Genomic DNA, 15,316 nt, shown 5'->3' with positions numbered 1-15,316 from the left:
AAGAGCCCCAGGGTCCTCCCATGATGTTGGGGCAGGAGGAGCTGCAGGTGGGGGGCGCAGGCCCTGCAGAACGCTCTGGGAGTGCTGCTCTCCTCTGTGCTAATGCTGTGCACCACATGGGGCAATGGAGGGGTGTGCTGCTGAGAGGGGCTCAGAACCGTGAGTCACCAAGGAAAACGGCTTGGTCACAGGTGGGATCCTGCCAGCGCCGTGCAGGTGCAGAGCTGCAGGATGCGGCCCAGTGGCGATCCAATGGTGTCCTTGTCCCCGTGTGCTGATGGAACCCACGCCGAGTCACTGCTGGGGCCCCAAAAAGGGTTGGGGCTACAGGAGGACCCCCAGCGCTCACCCCGCTTGGCACAGGGCTGGGGATCCCCTGGCTGGGGATGGGTGCCTCAGGTGCTCGCCGCTCCAGCTCTCCAGTTGGCACTGAGCGAGGAAAGTGCTGACGGCAGCGGTTCGGCGGTTTGTCGGGGGGATCAATTCCCTGGCTCCAAAACTCCTGAAGCAGGGCTGCCGGGCCTTTGTTCGCAAGGGCCGCTCTGGGTCTTGGCATGCGTTCGGCTGATGCATGCAAACTCCAAATCTCCTTGCCAACAAACCCAACAAAGCGGGTGAGGCGAATGTGAAAGCTAATGAAATAACTTCGACTTGGGGTTTCGGGAGACAATGGCCCGGCGGGTCAGCTGACCCAGGTTTTCATTGGGGTTTAATCCAGCATTCTCGCTTTGAATCATGCTCTAGCTATTTGGTAAATAGTCTGGGCATCGTTCTGCTGCGAGGCGGTATAAATTCCACCCCTCGGTCCCAGACCTCCACTGGCTCAGGCGGTACTGGTCTCACTGGTAAGGATTCTCTCTTTTTGTCCTCTCCTTTCTGGGTTTGTTTCCAGCCTGTCTTGCAGCTTCTCACCCGGAGCCACGGACCGGGCAACCCAGGGGCAGTGCTGCCCGAAGCTGGGCACTAAGTCAGTCATACAATTTTTGACCAGAACCGCCCCACTTTGTGGCTGTTTGGTGCACAGGGCCCATCCCAGCTCCGCGCTGGGACCCTCACCCCATGGGGAACGGGGCTTTGACCCCCGAGCAGCACAGTGGGGACACAGTCAGGATGGGGCTCAGCGTGGTTCAGCACTGGGTATGGGGTGTGGATGTGGGCATGGAGCGGGGGCCACAAGCACAGTGTGGCAGCCGCTAATGCTGAGCTTCCCCCCGAAGAAGCAGCACGCCCAGCTGAGCATGGCTTCCGAACACCAGATGCCGGCCTCCAAGCAGCAGCCCGCCAGCTCCAAGGTCAGTCTGCGGGGCCAGGACACCCCAAATCCCCTCTGGGCATTCCAACTGCAGATCCAGTGCTGGGGTGACCATGCGGCTGCTCTGCCCTTTGGGGTCCTCTCTGTGATCAAGGCATTCTAGGGACCCAGGATCAGCTCCCAGTCCCCTGCCATCCCCACAGATGTGATGCACACTCTCCTGCCGCCCCACTGAACCATGAAATCAGTGCTGAGCTGGCGGCTCATGGGGATGCGCCCTGTTGGCTGTGCCGTGAGGGTGGGGGCTCTATGGTCAGTGCTTATTTTGGGGTCAGTGTGGGCCATGCCCTGCTCTCATGGCCTCATTCTCCTGCAGATTGCGATCTTCGAGCAGGAGAACTTCCAGGGCCGCTGCCATGAGCTCAGTGGTGTCTGCCCCAACCTGAAGGATGCCGGTGTGGACAAAGTGGGCTCCATCCTCGTGCACTCCGGACCGTACGTTGGTGGGGGAGGGGGGTCCTGGGAGAGGGGTACCTGTGTTTGCCTTAGATGGAGGCTGCTCCCCCTGCACCGCAGTGCTCGTTGTGTTTCGTAGCATGGAGAAGAGGGGGCATGGCAGGGGGCTCATCCCAGCCCCCCCTTGAAGCCCACCCCTCTGCTCCCTTCCAGCTGGGTGGGCTACGAGCAGGCAAGCTGCAAGGGTGAGCAGTTTGTGTTTGAGAAGGGGGAGTACCCCCGCTGGGACTCCTGGACCAACAGCCGGAGAAGCGACAGCATCACCTCCCTGAGACCCATCAAAGTGGTGAGAGCACCCCGACAGCCACTACCCACCCGCCAGACCAAGGTCTGCAGCCCGATGGCTTCCCCCGCCTTCCCCCGCCCTCCCCGGCCCCACAGGCGGAGGGGCAGCCCTCAGGGACCCCCGGGGGGTGGTTGGGATGGGGAGTGGTGCCCTGAGAGCGGAGGGCGGCTGCTGGGGGGTGCGGCGGGGAGACCCCTTGCCTCAGTTTCCCCACGGCCCCAAGCTTTGCCCCTTTCCCAGCCCTGGGGCTGGTGGTGCTGATCCCCACCTCCGCTCTCCCCGCTGCAGGACAGCCAGGAGCACAAGATTGTGCTGTATGAAAACCCCAGCTTCACCGGCAAGAAAATTGAGATCATTGACGACGATGTGCCCAGCTTCCATGCGCATGGCTACCAGGAGAAGGTCTCCTCCGTGCGGGTGCAGAGTGGCACGTGAGTAGGGGGTGAGGGGAGTGGACGATGCGCCCACGTGGCACTGCGCCATGGCCATCCTGTGGCCATTGGTTGTGTTGTGGCCATCGGGTCGTGTTGTGGCCATTGGTTGTGTTGTGGCCATTGGGTTGGGTTATGGCCAGTGGGTCATGCTGTGGCCATTGGGTCGTGTTGTGGCCACTGGGCCATGCTGTGGCCATTGAGTCACACCTCGTGCTTGCCCGCAGGTGGGTGGGCTATCAGTACCCTGGCTACCGAGGCTACCAGTACCTGTTTGAGAAGGGTGACTACAAAGACAGCTCCGAGTTTGGCGCCCAGCACCCCCAGATCCAGTCGGTGCGGCGCATTCGGGACATGCAGTGGCACCAGCGCGGCGCTTACCACCCCTCCAACTGAAGCCCTTGCACTGCCGGGCACAGGGGGCCGAGCGCTGCCCCCATCTGCCGCTGCCCCCAAGGCCTCACCTCCCATCTCCCTCCGTGTGAGTCACACCGCAACCGAATAAAGCTTGGAGTTGCAAAGTCGCTGGTCTGGGCCCTTCCTTGGTGGGCACCCAGTGCTCACCTCCCTGCATGTGGGCCGTGGGCATGGAGACGCTCACATCACCATGGGGTCTGCAGGGTGCATGGCTATGGGTGGGTGTCCAGCCTGCACAGCTGTTTAATAAAGCAGTTATTAAGCACTGTTGATGCTTAATAGCATTTCTTAATAACTGCTTTAACCCGTAATAAGCCTCTAATTTAGCATTAACAAAACTAAATAACGGTTTAATCATTTGCACTCTGAGTTGAGCAAATGCAGCTGCTGAGTGCCGGCTCCACTGCTTGGTTCCTCCCTGCAGCATCACCGTGGCTCTGTGTTGCCCTGGGAGCAAGAGGTGCAGGATACAAGGGTGGGTGGCACCGCTGGGTTGAGTGCATCACTTGTACCCAAACATGTGCACCAATGGGGTCTGCTGGAGGCACAGGCACTGCAGCCACATCCCTGTGCATGGGGATGCACTGCTGCAGGTTTGGCACCAATGCAGCCAAATGGTGGCACCGGGGGCTGTCGGCCTTACAAGTGGGGCTTTGCACCCCTGTGCCCCGCTTCACTACCGGCTCTGGCACGGCTCCACACTGTGCAGCATTAATCATCCACCAAATGCTGCTCGGAAATGTCAGCCCCGCTGTGCATCGTGCTTGGCAGCGCCTCGCTGCGTCGCCTCGGCAGAACCGGCTGCCTGCAGATATCTGTGCCAAGGGAAAAACATCAGAACGATCCCAGCCCTGTGAGTTTCTGCTGGGAGAAATGGGGGGTTTGATGAGCGCATGGATGCCGCCCATGTGCTGCTGCCACCGCCGCATCCCGGCAGCGGGGTTGGGGCTGTCAGCAGGAAACTGCAGCATCCGGGGGGGGGGGGGGGAAACGGCACGGTGAGAATGGGGTGAGGAGACACAGGGGGTCTCAAGGGAAGGCAACAACAGCAAGAGGGGAAAATGTGAGTGGGTTGGAGGAGGCACCTCCGTGACCTGACCTGCTGGGGGATTTCCCTTTCACTGCGCTCAGATGGGGCCGGAGGTGACTCAGATGTGGCTGAGGTTGGGTTTTCCACTGTCCTCTGCTCTCATGCCCCCAAGGGTGAAAATAGCACTGTTACACACATCTCAGTGCCGCATGCTGGACCACAGCATGCTGTGAGAGCTGCTTTTCTCTGGCCCTGGCAGGATGGAGAGTACCAATGGGTCCAGCAACATGGGGACCTGTCTCCCCCAAAGGTTGTCCCTGGGGCTTTGTGGCCTGAAGAGATGCAGCACCACAGCGCAGGCAGGAGCAGGATTGGCCCTGGCTGGGCGCTTTCTCCATGGAGGTGGGCTGCACCCCGCCTGCTGCAGGGCCCATGTGGGAGGAGATGTGATTTCCTGGCTGAGTGCAACACGCTGAGCAAGTGCTTCTGTTATTTTGCACTTGCTCCTGTTCTGACTCACCATTGCTCATCGGTAACCCTGGCCCCATCACCTGCAACTGCCAAGGGAAGGTGCATCCCAGTGCATCTCACTATATCCCATCGCATTCCATTGCATTCCATCTCATTGCATTCCATCCCATCCCATCCCATCCCATCCCACCCCACCCCACCCCATCCCATCCCATCCCATCCCATCCCATCCCATCCCACCCCACCCCATCCCACCCCATCCCATCCCATCCCATCCCATCCCATCCCATCCCATCCCATCCCATCCCATCCCATCCCATCCCACCATCAGTTGATGTGAGCAATAAGTGCTGCTTTTGAAATGTGATGGTGGTTCCTCTTTGCAGCACCCACCTTTGGCTGCTGCAGGGTTTGCCACCATAGAAACTCCCCCATGGAGCCCAGTGCTCCTCCAGAGCAGTGTTCAAGCATGTGGCTGTGCAGGATGTGCCAGGTAGGACGTGGCACTGCTGCTCGCTTTGATTTTTAATTGCATTGTATGGAGAAGCATAAGGTGGCTGCCATCCCACAATGGCCCCAGGTGCCACTGGGGCTGTCCCTGATGGTGTCCCCAAGACATGCTGCTCAGTGGCACTGCTGCTGTGCTGGTGGCTGTGCAGCTCTCCCTGCCTGTGGGTGGTTCTGCTGCCGTGCCAATAGACTGCAGCTAAAGCTGTTCTCTGGGCTGTCAAACTCAGCTTTATTTTTCCTCACCAGGTGAACAGCGGGGCAATGGCAGAGCCTGCACCCACCGTCCCTTGGGAGGCCACGTCTGCGTCCTGCTGCTGCTCCATGCAGTGCTCAGCACCATTTGCTTCCTTTGTGCCCTTTAATTCCCAACACCAGTGCAAATGGGGAGAAAAAGGAAGACGGGAGAGCTTCGCAGCTTCCTGGGTTTCCTCGGGCAAATGAACCTCCCTCCCATCCAGCTAAAATGCTAATTAAGAAACATCACATCTTCCAAGGCCAGAAATGGAAACAGCCACATGGAGACATAATGGGATTAACATGTATCAGGGGATTAGAGCAGCGGTGGGGATTTGGTGGCTCCTGCCCCGTGCCCTGCAGCAGTGTTTTTCTCAAAGCTCCCTTACAAGACAGCACAGAAACAAACGGTGAATAACACCAAGGGCTGAAGGTGCACAGCGGCGCGGAGGCACAGCTGGGTATGGTTACATGGTGAGCACAGGTGCCTGGAACGGTCCCAGTTGGCACCGGGAGGTGGGAACACTGAGCTCAAATTCAGAAGGCTGCATGGGGTTGGGGCTGTGCCTGGGCTCCTCGCTGGGAAAGCACTGCTTGCTCTTTGTCCCAAACCCAGGAGCAGCCCTGCAGCTCCCTGGGCTGAGTTCTTCACCTCCAATAGCTTCACTTAAGGCATCTGTAAGCAGACAGCATCACGGCTGCCCGGAGACAGCAGCACGGTGCCAGCACTACTGCTTGAGTCCAGCTGGAGGTGGGTAACTGCAGTGGGAGCCGCCGCTGCCATTATGCAACATGGGGCTGTAAAAGCCGTGGCGGGGTCTCGCTTTCAATGTCAACACGAAAGGCAAAGAAACTCTTTTCAGTGATGTCAACTCCTGGGCAGTGGAATTGGCAATTAGGGAACATCTGTTCCCCATAGGCCGAGCGGGCTGCGAGCCGCCGCATGGCAACGTAATGGGATTAAAATGTATCACCGGATTATGGCGGTGCTGCAGAGATCAGCTGCTGGGAGAGCTCTTAGGAAATCAGGGGAGAAACGAACTGCATTTCCCCCTGTTTCTCTACATTCCTCTTCAGGATTGTCCTTTCTTCATTTGTCACTGACGTAAGGCACAAGAGCTGCTCCAAATGGGGACGCACCGTGTGGCCCCATTGGTGCCGCGTTGGGCTCTGAGTGATGTCTGTGCTATGGGGCCACAGGCTGTGCTGGGGCTCCTGGCTGTGCTGAGTGCCATGGGCTCACTGGGCACACTGGGCATACTGGGTGCCATGGGTGCCAAGGGCTCCTGGGAGCCATAAGCTCACTGGGTGCCCAGGGTGCCATGGATGCACGGGGAGCCGTGGGCTCACTGGGTGCCATGGGCACATTGGGTGCAGTGACTGCACACTTGCAGCAGGACCACAGAAGGGAAGGAAAGGACGGCTGCATCACATGAGGGGGAGCGTCCGCCTTGGCTCCCTTTGAGATTTCCGGATGATAAGCAATTAAGAGAGAGAGATTTACAGAAGATTAAGTCCGAAGGCAAAGATCATTATCTGCTGAGGCACAGGGCCGTGCTGTAGGGCAAGCAGGGAGCTCTGCGTCCTGCCGTGTGTGGTTTACAGGCATGCAGCCCTTCCCTGCTCTACTCAAGCAGAAAGGAGCACACTGCTTTTAGTGTTTAATTGCAATCATTTCCAGTTCTCGTTCGCTCTGAATGCGGTGCGTGGCGATGCCAGCTCATTTGGAGGGTAACCCAAAGAGCCCCGCAGCAAAGATGCTCTCAGCAGTGCCAGAGCTTGGGAGATGAGAGGTGCTACATCTGTGCTCCCAGCATCAATCCCAACCCTGTGGGCATGGTGACCGCTCTGGAACCGCGCTTCCTCAGCTGTGAAATGAAGATAACCCACTGGTGTGCTTTACAAGGGCGCCGAGAGGGCAGGAGAACTGTTTGGCAGATGGCGACGTTCCTGCAAAGCCTGTGCTGGGCTCAGTGCATCCTGCAGCCATCAGCACTGGTGGGGTTTGCTGTGAGGTGGGGAGGTGTTGGGGTTTGCATCACCCACGCCAGGCGCTCTCTGGGAATGAAGGCTCTGAGCTGCTCCGCTCCGGTGCCACCGATGCGGAGCGGTTATCGCTGCCATCTCTTCCCAGACTGGAGAAGGCAGGAATCAGGGTTGCTGAGCACACATTTCTGCCCAAATTACCTCATTTATTCAGAGCATCAGATGCCGCAGTCTTTCATGGCTCCTTGCAAGGCTGGGATCTGGTGGGATGCGGGGCTATTAATAGGAACCAATCTTTCCCCTTCTCCTCCAGGCTACAGACAGAAGGATTCAGACAAGGGCCCCTTTGATGTGGGGGAAGCACAAACAGTGCTGCTCGGGTCCCTCTGCTGCACAAGTGCTTCCCTGGGGTTTGCCCACAGAGGGCTCAGAGCCACAGCACCTGGATGGGCACCTCGGGGCACAGCTCTCAACTTTGGCTGAAACAAAGCAAAGCAGCCCAGGAGGGAAAGCAGCAGTGTGACAGCAGCATGGTGTGGCTCTGAGCTCCAGTGCTGGAGCGAGCTTCCTTTGTCCCCCACTTGTGGGCTGTGATGGTGGGGCAGGGTGGGGGCATTCCCTCCCAGCTGGACAGGGGATGGGGACAGGGGGTGGTGGCGATGCCATGGACTTGGCTCCCGCTGCTGTTTGCCTTGCTGCTAATGTCGGCATCGCGGCTGGACCGGGGACCAGGTGTGGGATATTGAATTCGGGTGAATGATCAGCCAAGGCAGCCAGTGCCAAGTTCTGTGCAAACAGACAGCGAGCATGAAGAGTCCGGAAAGAGGACTGAGCGGGGAGCGCTTCACGTGGCATTCCCATTATTTCCATGGGGCTTTCTGCAAAGGTTTTCCAGTGTGCTGGCTGGGAGCAGGTGGGCTCTCTGTGACCTCCAAGACCAACAAACCCAACCCATGCCCACTGACCACATCCCTCAGTGCCACATCCCCAGATTCCTCAAGCCCTTCCAGGGACGGTAACCCCACCACCTCCCCGGGCATCATATCTCAGTGCTTGTCCAGCATCTGGGAGAAGAAATTTTTCTTAGAGGCCAACCAGTCCAACACAGAAGGGCCCAACTGGCAGAACAAGGTGGGTGGTGGGATCCTGTTTGCTGTGTGCTCGCAGAGGGGCACAGCCCGGAGCTCAGCCCCATTGCCCATGGAGCACAGAGCTGCCCCGCAATGCGCTCCGATGCTCGGGGCTGTCACGGCGGCTCGCAGCAACGTGTGCCTTCCTCGGCTCTAATCAGATCATTAGCTTTCAGAAAGCTGTAGGAAGGAGGAGTGGCAGCACTTGAAAAGAGCTCAAAACAAGCTGAGTTGGAACCTTCAGACTTGTCATTGACTTTGCCTTTCATTCAGCCAATTATTTGTGACATATTTGAAGAAATTCAGGAGAGAGAGGAGCGAAAATCTGCATATACGCCGGCTGCCACGCAGACAGGGCTGAGCGCGGCGCGGGGCTGCACGTGGGGATGGGGACGGGGACGGGGACGGGGACAGAGCCGCAGGGTTCATAGAAGCGTGGAATCCAAATGAGGGTTGGAAGAGCCCACTAAGATCACGGGCGCAGCCCAGCAGCGCGTCGGCTCGCCCCCCCTCCCATCCCCTCTCCCGCTCCGTCGATCCAGGTCCGCGTTTTCGCCGCAGCCCCTCGCACCGCAGCCCCATGGCCGCCGCCGGCAGCCCGGGGCCGAGCGCCCGCGGGAGGCGGCGCGGGGCGGGGGGCGCTGCGGGGCGGCCCGGCTGAGGCGGCTGCGCCGCGGGGGGGTTTCCCGCCCGCCCGGCGCGGCGGCCGCGGGCTGAGGGCCGGCGGAGAGCCCCGGGAGCGGAGATAGAAGGGGGGGGGGGGGGAGAAAGAGACGGAGGGAGGGAGGGCGGGGAGCGGCCCCGCCGCGCCGCACGCACGCAGCCGCCGCGCGGCACCGAGGCACGCGGGAGGCGCTCGGCCGAGCCCCGCCGCCGCCCCGTCCGTTCCGCCGTTCCCCGCCTCGGGGGCGGCTGCCCCCGGCCGAGCCTCCATCTGCAGCCCGGCGGCGGGAGCGGGAACATGGCGGACCTGGAGGCGGTGCTGGCCGATGTCAGCTACCTGATGGCGATGGAGAAGAGCAAGAGCACGCCGGCGGCCCGGGCCAGCAAGAAGATCACGCTGCCCGAGCCCAGGTACCGCCGGCTAACGGTCCGCAGCGGAGGGCACCGAGGGCGGTGGCGGTGGGGGGGTGGGCAGCGCAGCCCGGCTCCTTCAGGGCGGCCGGGGGGGGTTGGTGGGAGCGGGGATGCGGGATCCCGAGAGCAGCGCCGTGACCCGGAGCTCCCGGCGGAGCGGTGGTCTGAGCGCGGCCGGCCGATGGATGGAGCCCGGCGAGGCGCCGTGCCGGCTAGCGGGACGAGCCGGCGGGACGGCAAATCCCGCATAGTACGTGCCGCAGAAGGGGCGGGCGGCCGTCGGCCCGGCGCTGCCCTTGCAGCCCTCGCCCTGCGCTCCCGCGAGCGCAGCCGGAGATGAGCGCTTCGCTTCTGCTCGCCCCGTTGCCGCGCCGGGCGGCGGTTGTCGCTCTCTGGGCTGCGCGCCGTGCCAGCCGCCCGCTGTGCCCAGGGCACGAGCCGCCCGCGGGCTGCAGCCCCAGCAGGTGCGCCAGCGCCGTGCCGCGCTCCGTGCCCGTTTGCGTGGCGCGGGGTTCAGGGCGCCGTGCGGGGCTGTGAGCGGCGGGGAGGTGATGCGGCCGAAGCGCCGTACGGGCAGGGCTGACTGTGCAAGGACGCGTCTGCAAACAGCGCTGATGATCGAAGGAGATACTGGCAGCTCCGGTGCTCGGAGGAAGGTGGGAAGCGGTTTGCAGCCGTTGCTGGCACGGGAAGCGGCGGCTTGCCTGGGGCCAGGGGGCCTGGCAATGGGCGCAGCTTGGCCCAGAGCAGGGATTTCCTCACGCAGGAGGAAGCAGCGACTGTTGCTCTGGTGTCAGATGTCTTCGTACTGGTTTCTGGTCGTTTTTTTGATGGTGTATTTTTTTTTTCCTCCCCCCCCCCTCTCAACCTCCTTCGTTAGAACCACCACGATGCGTTGGGCATACTTAAATACTGTGTGCTAGTGGCAGATGGATCCGTGTACAATTATATAATACAAATCAACTGCTTGCATGCAGGTTGGTATAGTAACAGCAAAAACCCACCGTCGTGCACAGAAAGTCTGTGTTCCTCTCTGGGTCTGCAGTTGAGCCCTTTCCCCAAGGAGATTTTGGCTTTCTCTGTGTGCAGAGCCAGGCCCTGCAGCACCACAGCCATGCTGCATAGCCAGGAGCAGGCGATGGCAGGGATGTGCTGCAGCTCCAGCACCGTCTGCTCCAGGAATGCTGCAAAGATCTCCTTGCTCTTTGCAGGTCGTGCTCTTGCTGGAGCCTGGTGCACCTGTTGGCACCATTTTGTGTCTCTGGGTTAAGTGATGCAAAGCAAAAGGGATGGGTTTGCTGCAATGCCTGTTTGCGAGGCAAGAGCTGTAGGGCAGAGCAGATTCCAAGGCTGCAGGCCAAGGCTCAGCAGCAACCAAGCTGTGAGGGTGAAGTTTGTTGGCTGAGGGGCTGCTGGTTGCTGGGCTCGTGTGGAGCATCCTCAGATTGTTTGTGCGCCTGAACTGTTAAATGTCACAGCTCGGGAAGAACGAGGGCAGAACGTGCCAATGGGACACGTGTGCCTAGGGAAGAGGCTGGGCTGGTGATTTTAAGCACCAAACCCAAACAACCCTCTGTGTGTTCTCTGTCGTCTGCTTTTCCTTCCTTTCAGCATTTCCTCCGTTCATTCCCAGGAGCTGGGAGAGCTGCAGCATCTCTTCATTGCGTGTCCTGAAAGGGCCATCCTGCAGGTGGGTGGGCAGAAGGGCCTGCAGGATTGGGAGCTCAGTGGGAGAGAGGGCATGCACACTGAAATGTCAGCCTTGATATTTAACTCTAGGGTTGGGAGGAGAGGAGCCAGTGAACTGCACTCAATTTTTAGGGTTTTCATGGGGCTTCTGAAGTCTTTCACTTTTAGATATCAATTTTAGGTTCCCCTTATTTTGGTCACTGGGAGTGGAAGAGAACTAAGTTATAGTTCTTCCGATTTGCTGGCCCCTTCTGTTCTGAGATGAAGATTTGCATATTGGGAAGTGCAGACGAGTGGTGCAGGAAATAGGGGCAGGAAATAGCAGGTTGGAGCCGGGGTGGGTGCGGGGCTCACTCTTGGTGTATGGGAACAGAGCAGAGCAGGCGTCCATCGGGCTTCTCTTCTGCTGCCATGGTTGTAGAAGTTTCTCATCATCTCTTCTAACCTGCACGTTCACTAGTTAGCTCTCTGTGACGTTAATTCTGTGATTGATTCTTCCAGGTCTCTTTGGTCTCCAGCCTTCCCCTCATCCTACCCTCCCAGGGGAAAACCAAACCATGTTGCAGACACTTAAAAATCATTCTCCAGCTGTGATGATTTGTTTTTGGTTATCCCATCCTTGTTGTATCTCCAGAGGTGTTCCCAGGCCACCCCTGGGCTCTGATCAGCCTGCAATACACTTTTCCTCCTCACCTGGCATTCCAGTATCAGTGAAGTTCTGGCTGAGCTTCACAGGATGCATGGAGGTCAATTTTCCTTTCCCAACTCCGTCCTGGGCCATTTGTGATCTCTCCTGTATTACTCCTGCTTTTGCAGTTCTGTTCTCTTGGCATTGTGGCATTCTTTCTCTGAATCTTAGCTGTGTCTTTGGACATCCCTGAGTTCTTGCACCTCTTCAAACATCAGCAGCGCTCCAGGTTAGAGGGCAGAGCGCCTCGCTGTCCCTGTGCTGTCAGTCCTGGTTCCTTTGACATTGTTTCCTCTGGTTTTGTCTAACGCCTCCTTCTTGTGCTCTTTCATTTACAATGCTGTCTCTTAAGAAAATTTTCCTGAAAATTGTTTATTGCCATTTTTGCATTTGTTGCAATTACGCCACTTGTGCTCACGCCTCGCTCTGTGCTGCTCTGCACTGCTCTGCACCTGCAGCCCCGTGCTGTGTGCTGGGCCCTGCAGCAGCATGGCACTGAGCAGCTGCCACCAGCACCCCTGTTCCCACTGGATGCCCCATCCCTGCAGACAGACACGGGCAGGGGATGGGGCTGTGAGCACTGATGGAGCTGAGGATGTCCCTGTGCACTGCAGGGAATGGGAACAGATGGCCTTCGGGGGTCCCTTCTGACTCAAACAGCATAAGAATACTTGAACTGCTCAGGATCACAGCAGAAGCTCATAGCACAGCAGAGGTGCTGCTGAAGGGCTTTGCCCAGGCAGAAGGCAGAGCCTTGGAGCAGGGCAACACTGCTGTCTAAAGCACACAGAGTTGGGGCTAAGCCTGTTAAGAAATCAGCAACACGTGGGAGGTGCAATGGGTTTTAATCACGGGCCTTCCCTTGGGTGCTGATACTGTAATTAAGCAAAAGGTAAATGAGGGCAACTGGGGAAGAGGTTCAGCTTTCTGCTACCATGCTCCGTACCGAGGGATGCTTTGGGGGAAGCTCCCATTACTGACCATGCAGCGTGGGTGCCTGGCACTGCAGGATGGCCGTGGGGAGCTGGAGGGCTGGTGGACCTCCCAGCTGTCCCTTGTGCTCTGGGTACCACTCAGGGTGCTGCACTGCAGTGCCAGGGAAGGGCTGAGCACAGTGCTGAGCAATGTCAGGTCACACAGAAGGGTCTGTGTTAAGCTTCTTATCTATAGGGAGGTATTTATCTATTGAGGGTAATTAATGCAATTAGAAGAAAGCCTATCAGAACCTGTCAGGTGTAGGTGCATACGTAGTTTAATTGAATTAAATGGGCAGAACAGCAGGCCATTGGGTTCCAGCAAGCACTGGGTTAGCAGGACACAGCTCCACGTCAAGGAGGTGATTTTCCTCTCTGAGCCTTTCATCTGCTGTTCCTTCTAAAAACCCCAGCCTGGCTTCCCCACATCTTCATACTCTGTTTTTGTATCAGAGCTGTTCTGCACCTCTCTGTGTCAGTTCTTCATTTTGTTACCCACGTTTTCCTTTTCATCCAGCCATCGGTTTCTCCGTTGGCATCTCCCTTCTTTTCGGGGCCTAAGAATAACTGCAAGTCAAAAGCCCACCGTGAAGTGCAGAAAATCAACAGAGACAATTTTACACTTCCTTGCTTTGTTTTGCTGCAGGAGGATCTTTGTGGCGTGCTTGGGATGTGTGGCTCTGAGAGATGCTTGTTTGTTTAAAGAGGATTGTTTCTTCCGGAGGAGAAAAAACATAGGAACGTTTTTGCCAGGTTTAACTTGTTTAAGAAGTTCTCAGTAGATCTCTTTTACAGGCTGAGCCTTCCTTGGCTTGTTTCACTTTTGGTAAAGCTTGCATTGCTGAACCCTTTGCTTGTATGAAAGAATATGTTGTCTGTAATGACTGCGGGCCGTTCTGTCCTTGTCTTAAGGTGTATTTGCTGACCATCGTGGGAGGCCTTTGGGGCAGATCCACGAGCAGTGTAGGCTGGGTTTGGGTGGTGCAGAGAGGCGCTGAGGGCTCTGAAATCACATCCTGTGGCTGTAGATGAGTCAATCACAGCCAGGTGTGGTGCATCCCAGCCAGCGTGGGCCGCATGTTGTTCTCAGTTGCTTATAGCCTTTACATCTGCACACTATTGTTAAAGAAAGCCTAAAGCATAGGTGCAGACAGATCAAATAAATAATAGGCACGTTGCACTTAATTTCGTGTTTGTATTAAAGAAACCCAGCACGTTGTGATTGACAGATGGCTTAATGGCATTTGGAGTGAGGAGATGTGATGTTGTTCCCATTTCTCCTCCTTGCAGTTTCTCAGTGGTGGAAGGGCACGTCCTTGACATTACAATTCAGTGCAATTATTCCTGAAAAATTCATGTGCTTAGAAGCTTTTGTATTAGTTTCAGGTTTCAGCAGTGGTAATGCAGGCAGTCCTCAAGAAACACAAGGGTAGTGTCTATGCTGAACTCACAGCTCCGTGCTCTTGCTTTAGGCTTTAAGTTGTAAGCTTTCTCCATTAATATTCGTTGCAGATGTGGATCTGCCTGGGCAGGAAACTAGTGATCACCCCTAGCAATTGTAGGAGCTGCTGAATGGTTTGGAAGTGGGAATGGAATGGTTTGGAGAGTTTGGAATGGAAGAGAGTGTGCTGAGATGGGAAATGGGGTAGAAATGGGTGCAGTTGGGATGGAAGATGGCAGGGCCTGGTCCTGCTCTGGGGTTTGGTGTGTTGGTCCATCCTATGGTGGGCAGAAAGTGCAGCTTTGGGGTATGGGACGTGTGGGGATGTGCTGTGCATGGAGAGGGATCAGAGCGTTCCCTTGCACTGATCAGTGCTCCATTCATCGGCTGATGGGATGAGGAATTGAATGAGCATGTGCGCTAATTAATTTAGTACCAATGATTGCTTTGATTTCTCCATTAAAATAATTAAGTCAATTGAATATGGCATCGCTGCCAGGGTTATTCTAGTAATATTATAGGGTGCTAGGAAGTAGAAGAATCAAAGGCACATATGTTTTCCATGTTATTTCATTGTTGTCCAAAAATGTCTCCTAATGATTTGTTTCCTCTTCCAATCGGGCAAATCACAAATGGGAGATAAGTAGATCAGATTAGATGGGCCAGTGGGCCTTTATATGCTGGGAATTCACTTTGCCTGCTGGACTGGAAGAGCAGTGTGTAAAATGTGCTTTGTGATACCTGAGAACAGAATCACTTGGAGCCTGTAATGAACTCTGAAGTGGGTACAAGTCTGAGAGGAAGCAAAGTGAAGTGGATGGAAGGCGTGCAGTGCATCCCTGTGCTCTGCCTGCCTGTCTTTTCCCTGTTTCGCCTTATAGGTGAACGTATCAGTGCCTGCAGGTGCATTAAGCTGGGTGGGTTTGATGATTATTTTTCAAGCTTTAGTGGGCATCTGTACAATAGGCAGCATTCCACCAATCAGAACTTGTACTGATTTACAAGAAAAAGCAGCATGCTTTTATGTTAAATGATAAAAAGCTCCTCTAAGACCCCATGGTAAGAAGGTCAGCAGTAAGTAGCTTCTTGATGTTGTTCCAATAGGGAGAGTATGCATGTGCACACATAGCATTGCACTGCTCCTCAGCCTTCCATTTCCGAGGCGTGAGATGCTTTCAGAACAA

The 15,316-nt window shown here is 56.9% G+C and overlaps 2 protein-coding genes across 5 annotated transcripts in view; both read left to right on the top strand.

The window, feature by feature from the left end:
• Positions 1–772: 772 nt before the first annotated feature.
• CRYBB2 (crystallin beta B2) lies at positions 773–2,953 on the top strand. 2 transcript variants are annotated; one of them, XM_048964208.1, is made up of 6 exons: positions 773–845; positions 1,218–1,292; positions 1,629–1,747; positions 1,922–2,054; positions 2,343–2,485; positions 2,713–2,953. In XM_048964208.1, the coding sequence occupies exons 2-6, from the start codon at positions 1,239–1,241 to the stop codon at positions 2,879–2,881; spliced, it is 618 nt and encodes a 205-aa protein (XP_048820165.1). In that variant the 5' UTR covers positions 773–845; positions 1,218–1,238; the 3' UTR covers positions 2,882–2,953. The 2 variants fall into 2 exon arrangements, with proteins under 2 accessions (XP_048820165.1, XP_048820164.1); XM_048964207.1 differs by having other exon boundaries at positions 1,922–2,096.
• A 6,127-nt stretch (positions 2,954–9,080) lies between these two features.
• GRK3 (G protein-coupled receptor kinase 3) overlaps positions 9,081–15,316 on the top strand; it is a 44,421-nt gene continuing 38,185 nt past the window's right edge. For 2 of the 3 annotated variants that reach the window (XR_007380306.1, XM_048963930.1), the window contains exon 1: positions 9,081–9,337. Coding sequence is in view for 1 of the 3 variants with exons in the window: in XM_048963930.1 (XP_048819887.1) it covers positions 9,225–9,337 (113 nt within the window). In the remaining 2 variants the exon portion in view is untranslated. Of the gene's footprint in view, positions 9,338–12,993; positions 13,054–15,316 lie in introns of those variants that run through there. The other variant, XM_048963931.1, reaches the window with a different exon arrangement.

Source organism: Lagopus muta, chromosome 17 (assembly GCF_023343835.1).
Source record: "Lagopus muta isolate bLagMut1 chromosome 17, bLagMut1 primary, whole genome shotgun sequence".
NCBI lineage: Eukaryota > Metazoa > Chordata > Aves > Galliformes > Phasianidae > Lagopus > Lagopus muta.
The sequence above is the reverse complement of the archived record's forward strand: the minus strand, read 5'-3'. Positions and strand labels throughout refer to the sequence as shown.

Excerpts from the sequence above, each read along its gene's own strand:
- CRYBB2 (XM_048964207.1), top strand. The coding sequence starts at position 1,239 with ATGGCTTCCGAACACCAGATGCCGGCCTCCAAGCAGCAGCCCGCCAGC. Across the intron at positions 1,748-1,921 it reads ATCCTCGTGCACTCCGGACC|CTGGGTGGGCTACGAGCAGG; the intron begins GTACGTTGGTGG and ends GCTCCCTTCCAG. Across the intron at positions 2,486-2,712 it reads GTGCGGGTGCAGAGTGGCAC|GTGGGTGGGCTATCAGTACC; the intron begins GTGAGTAGGGGG and ends GCTTGCCCGCAG.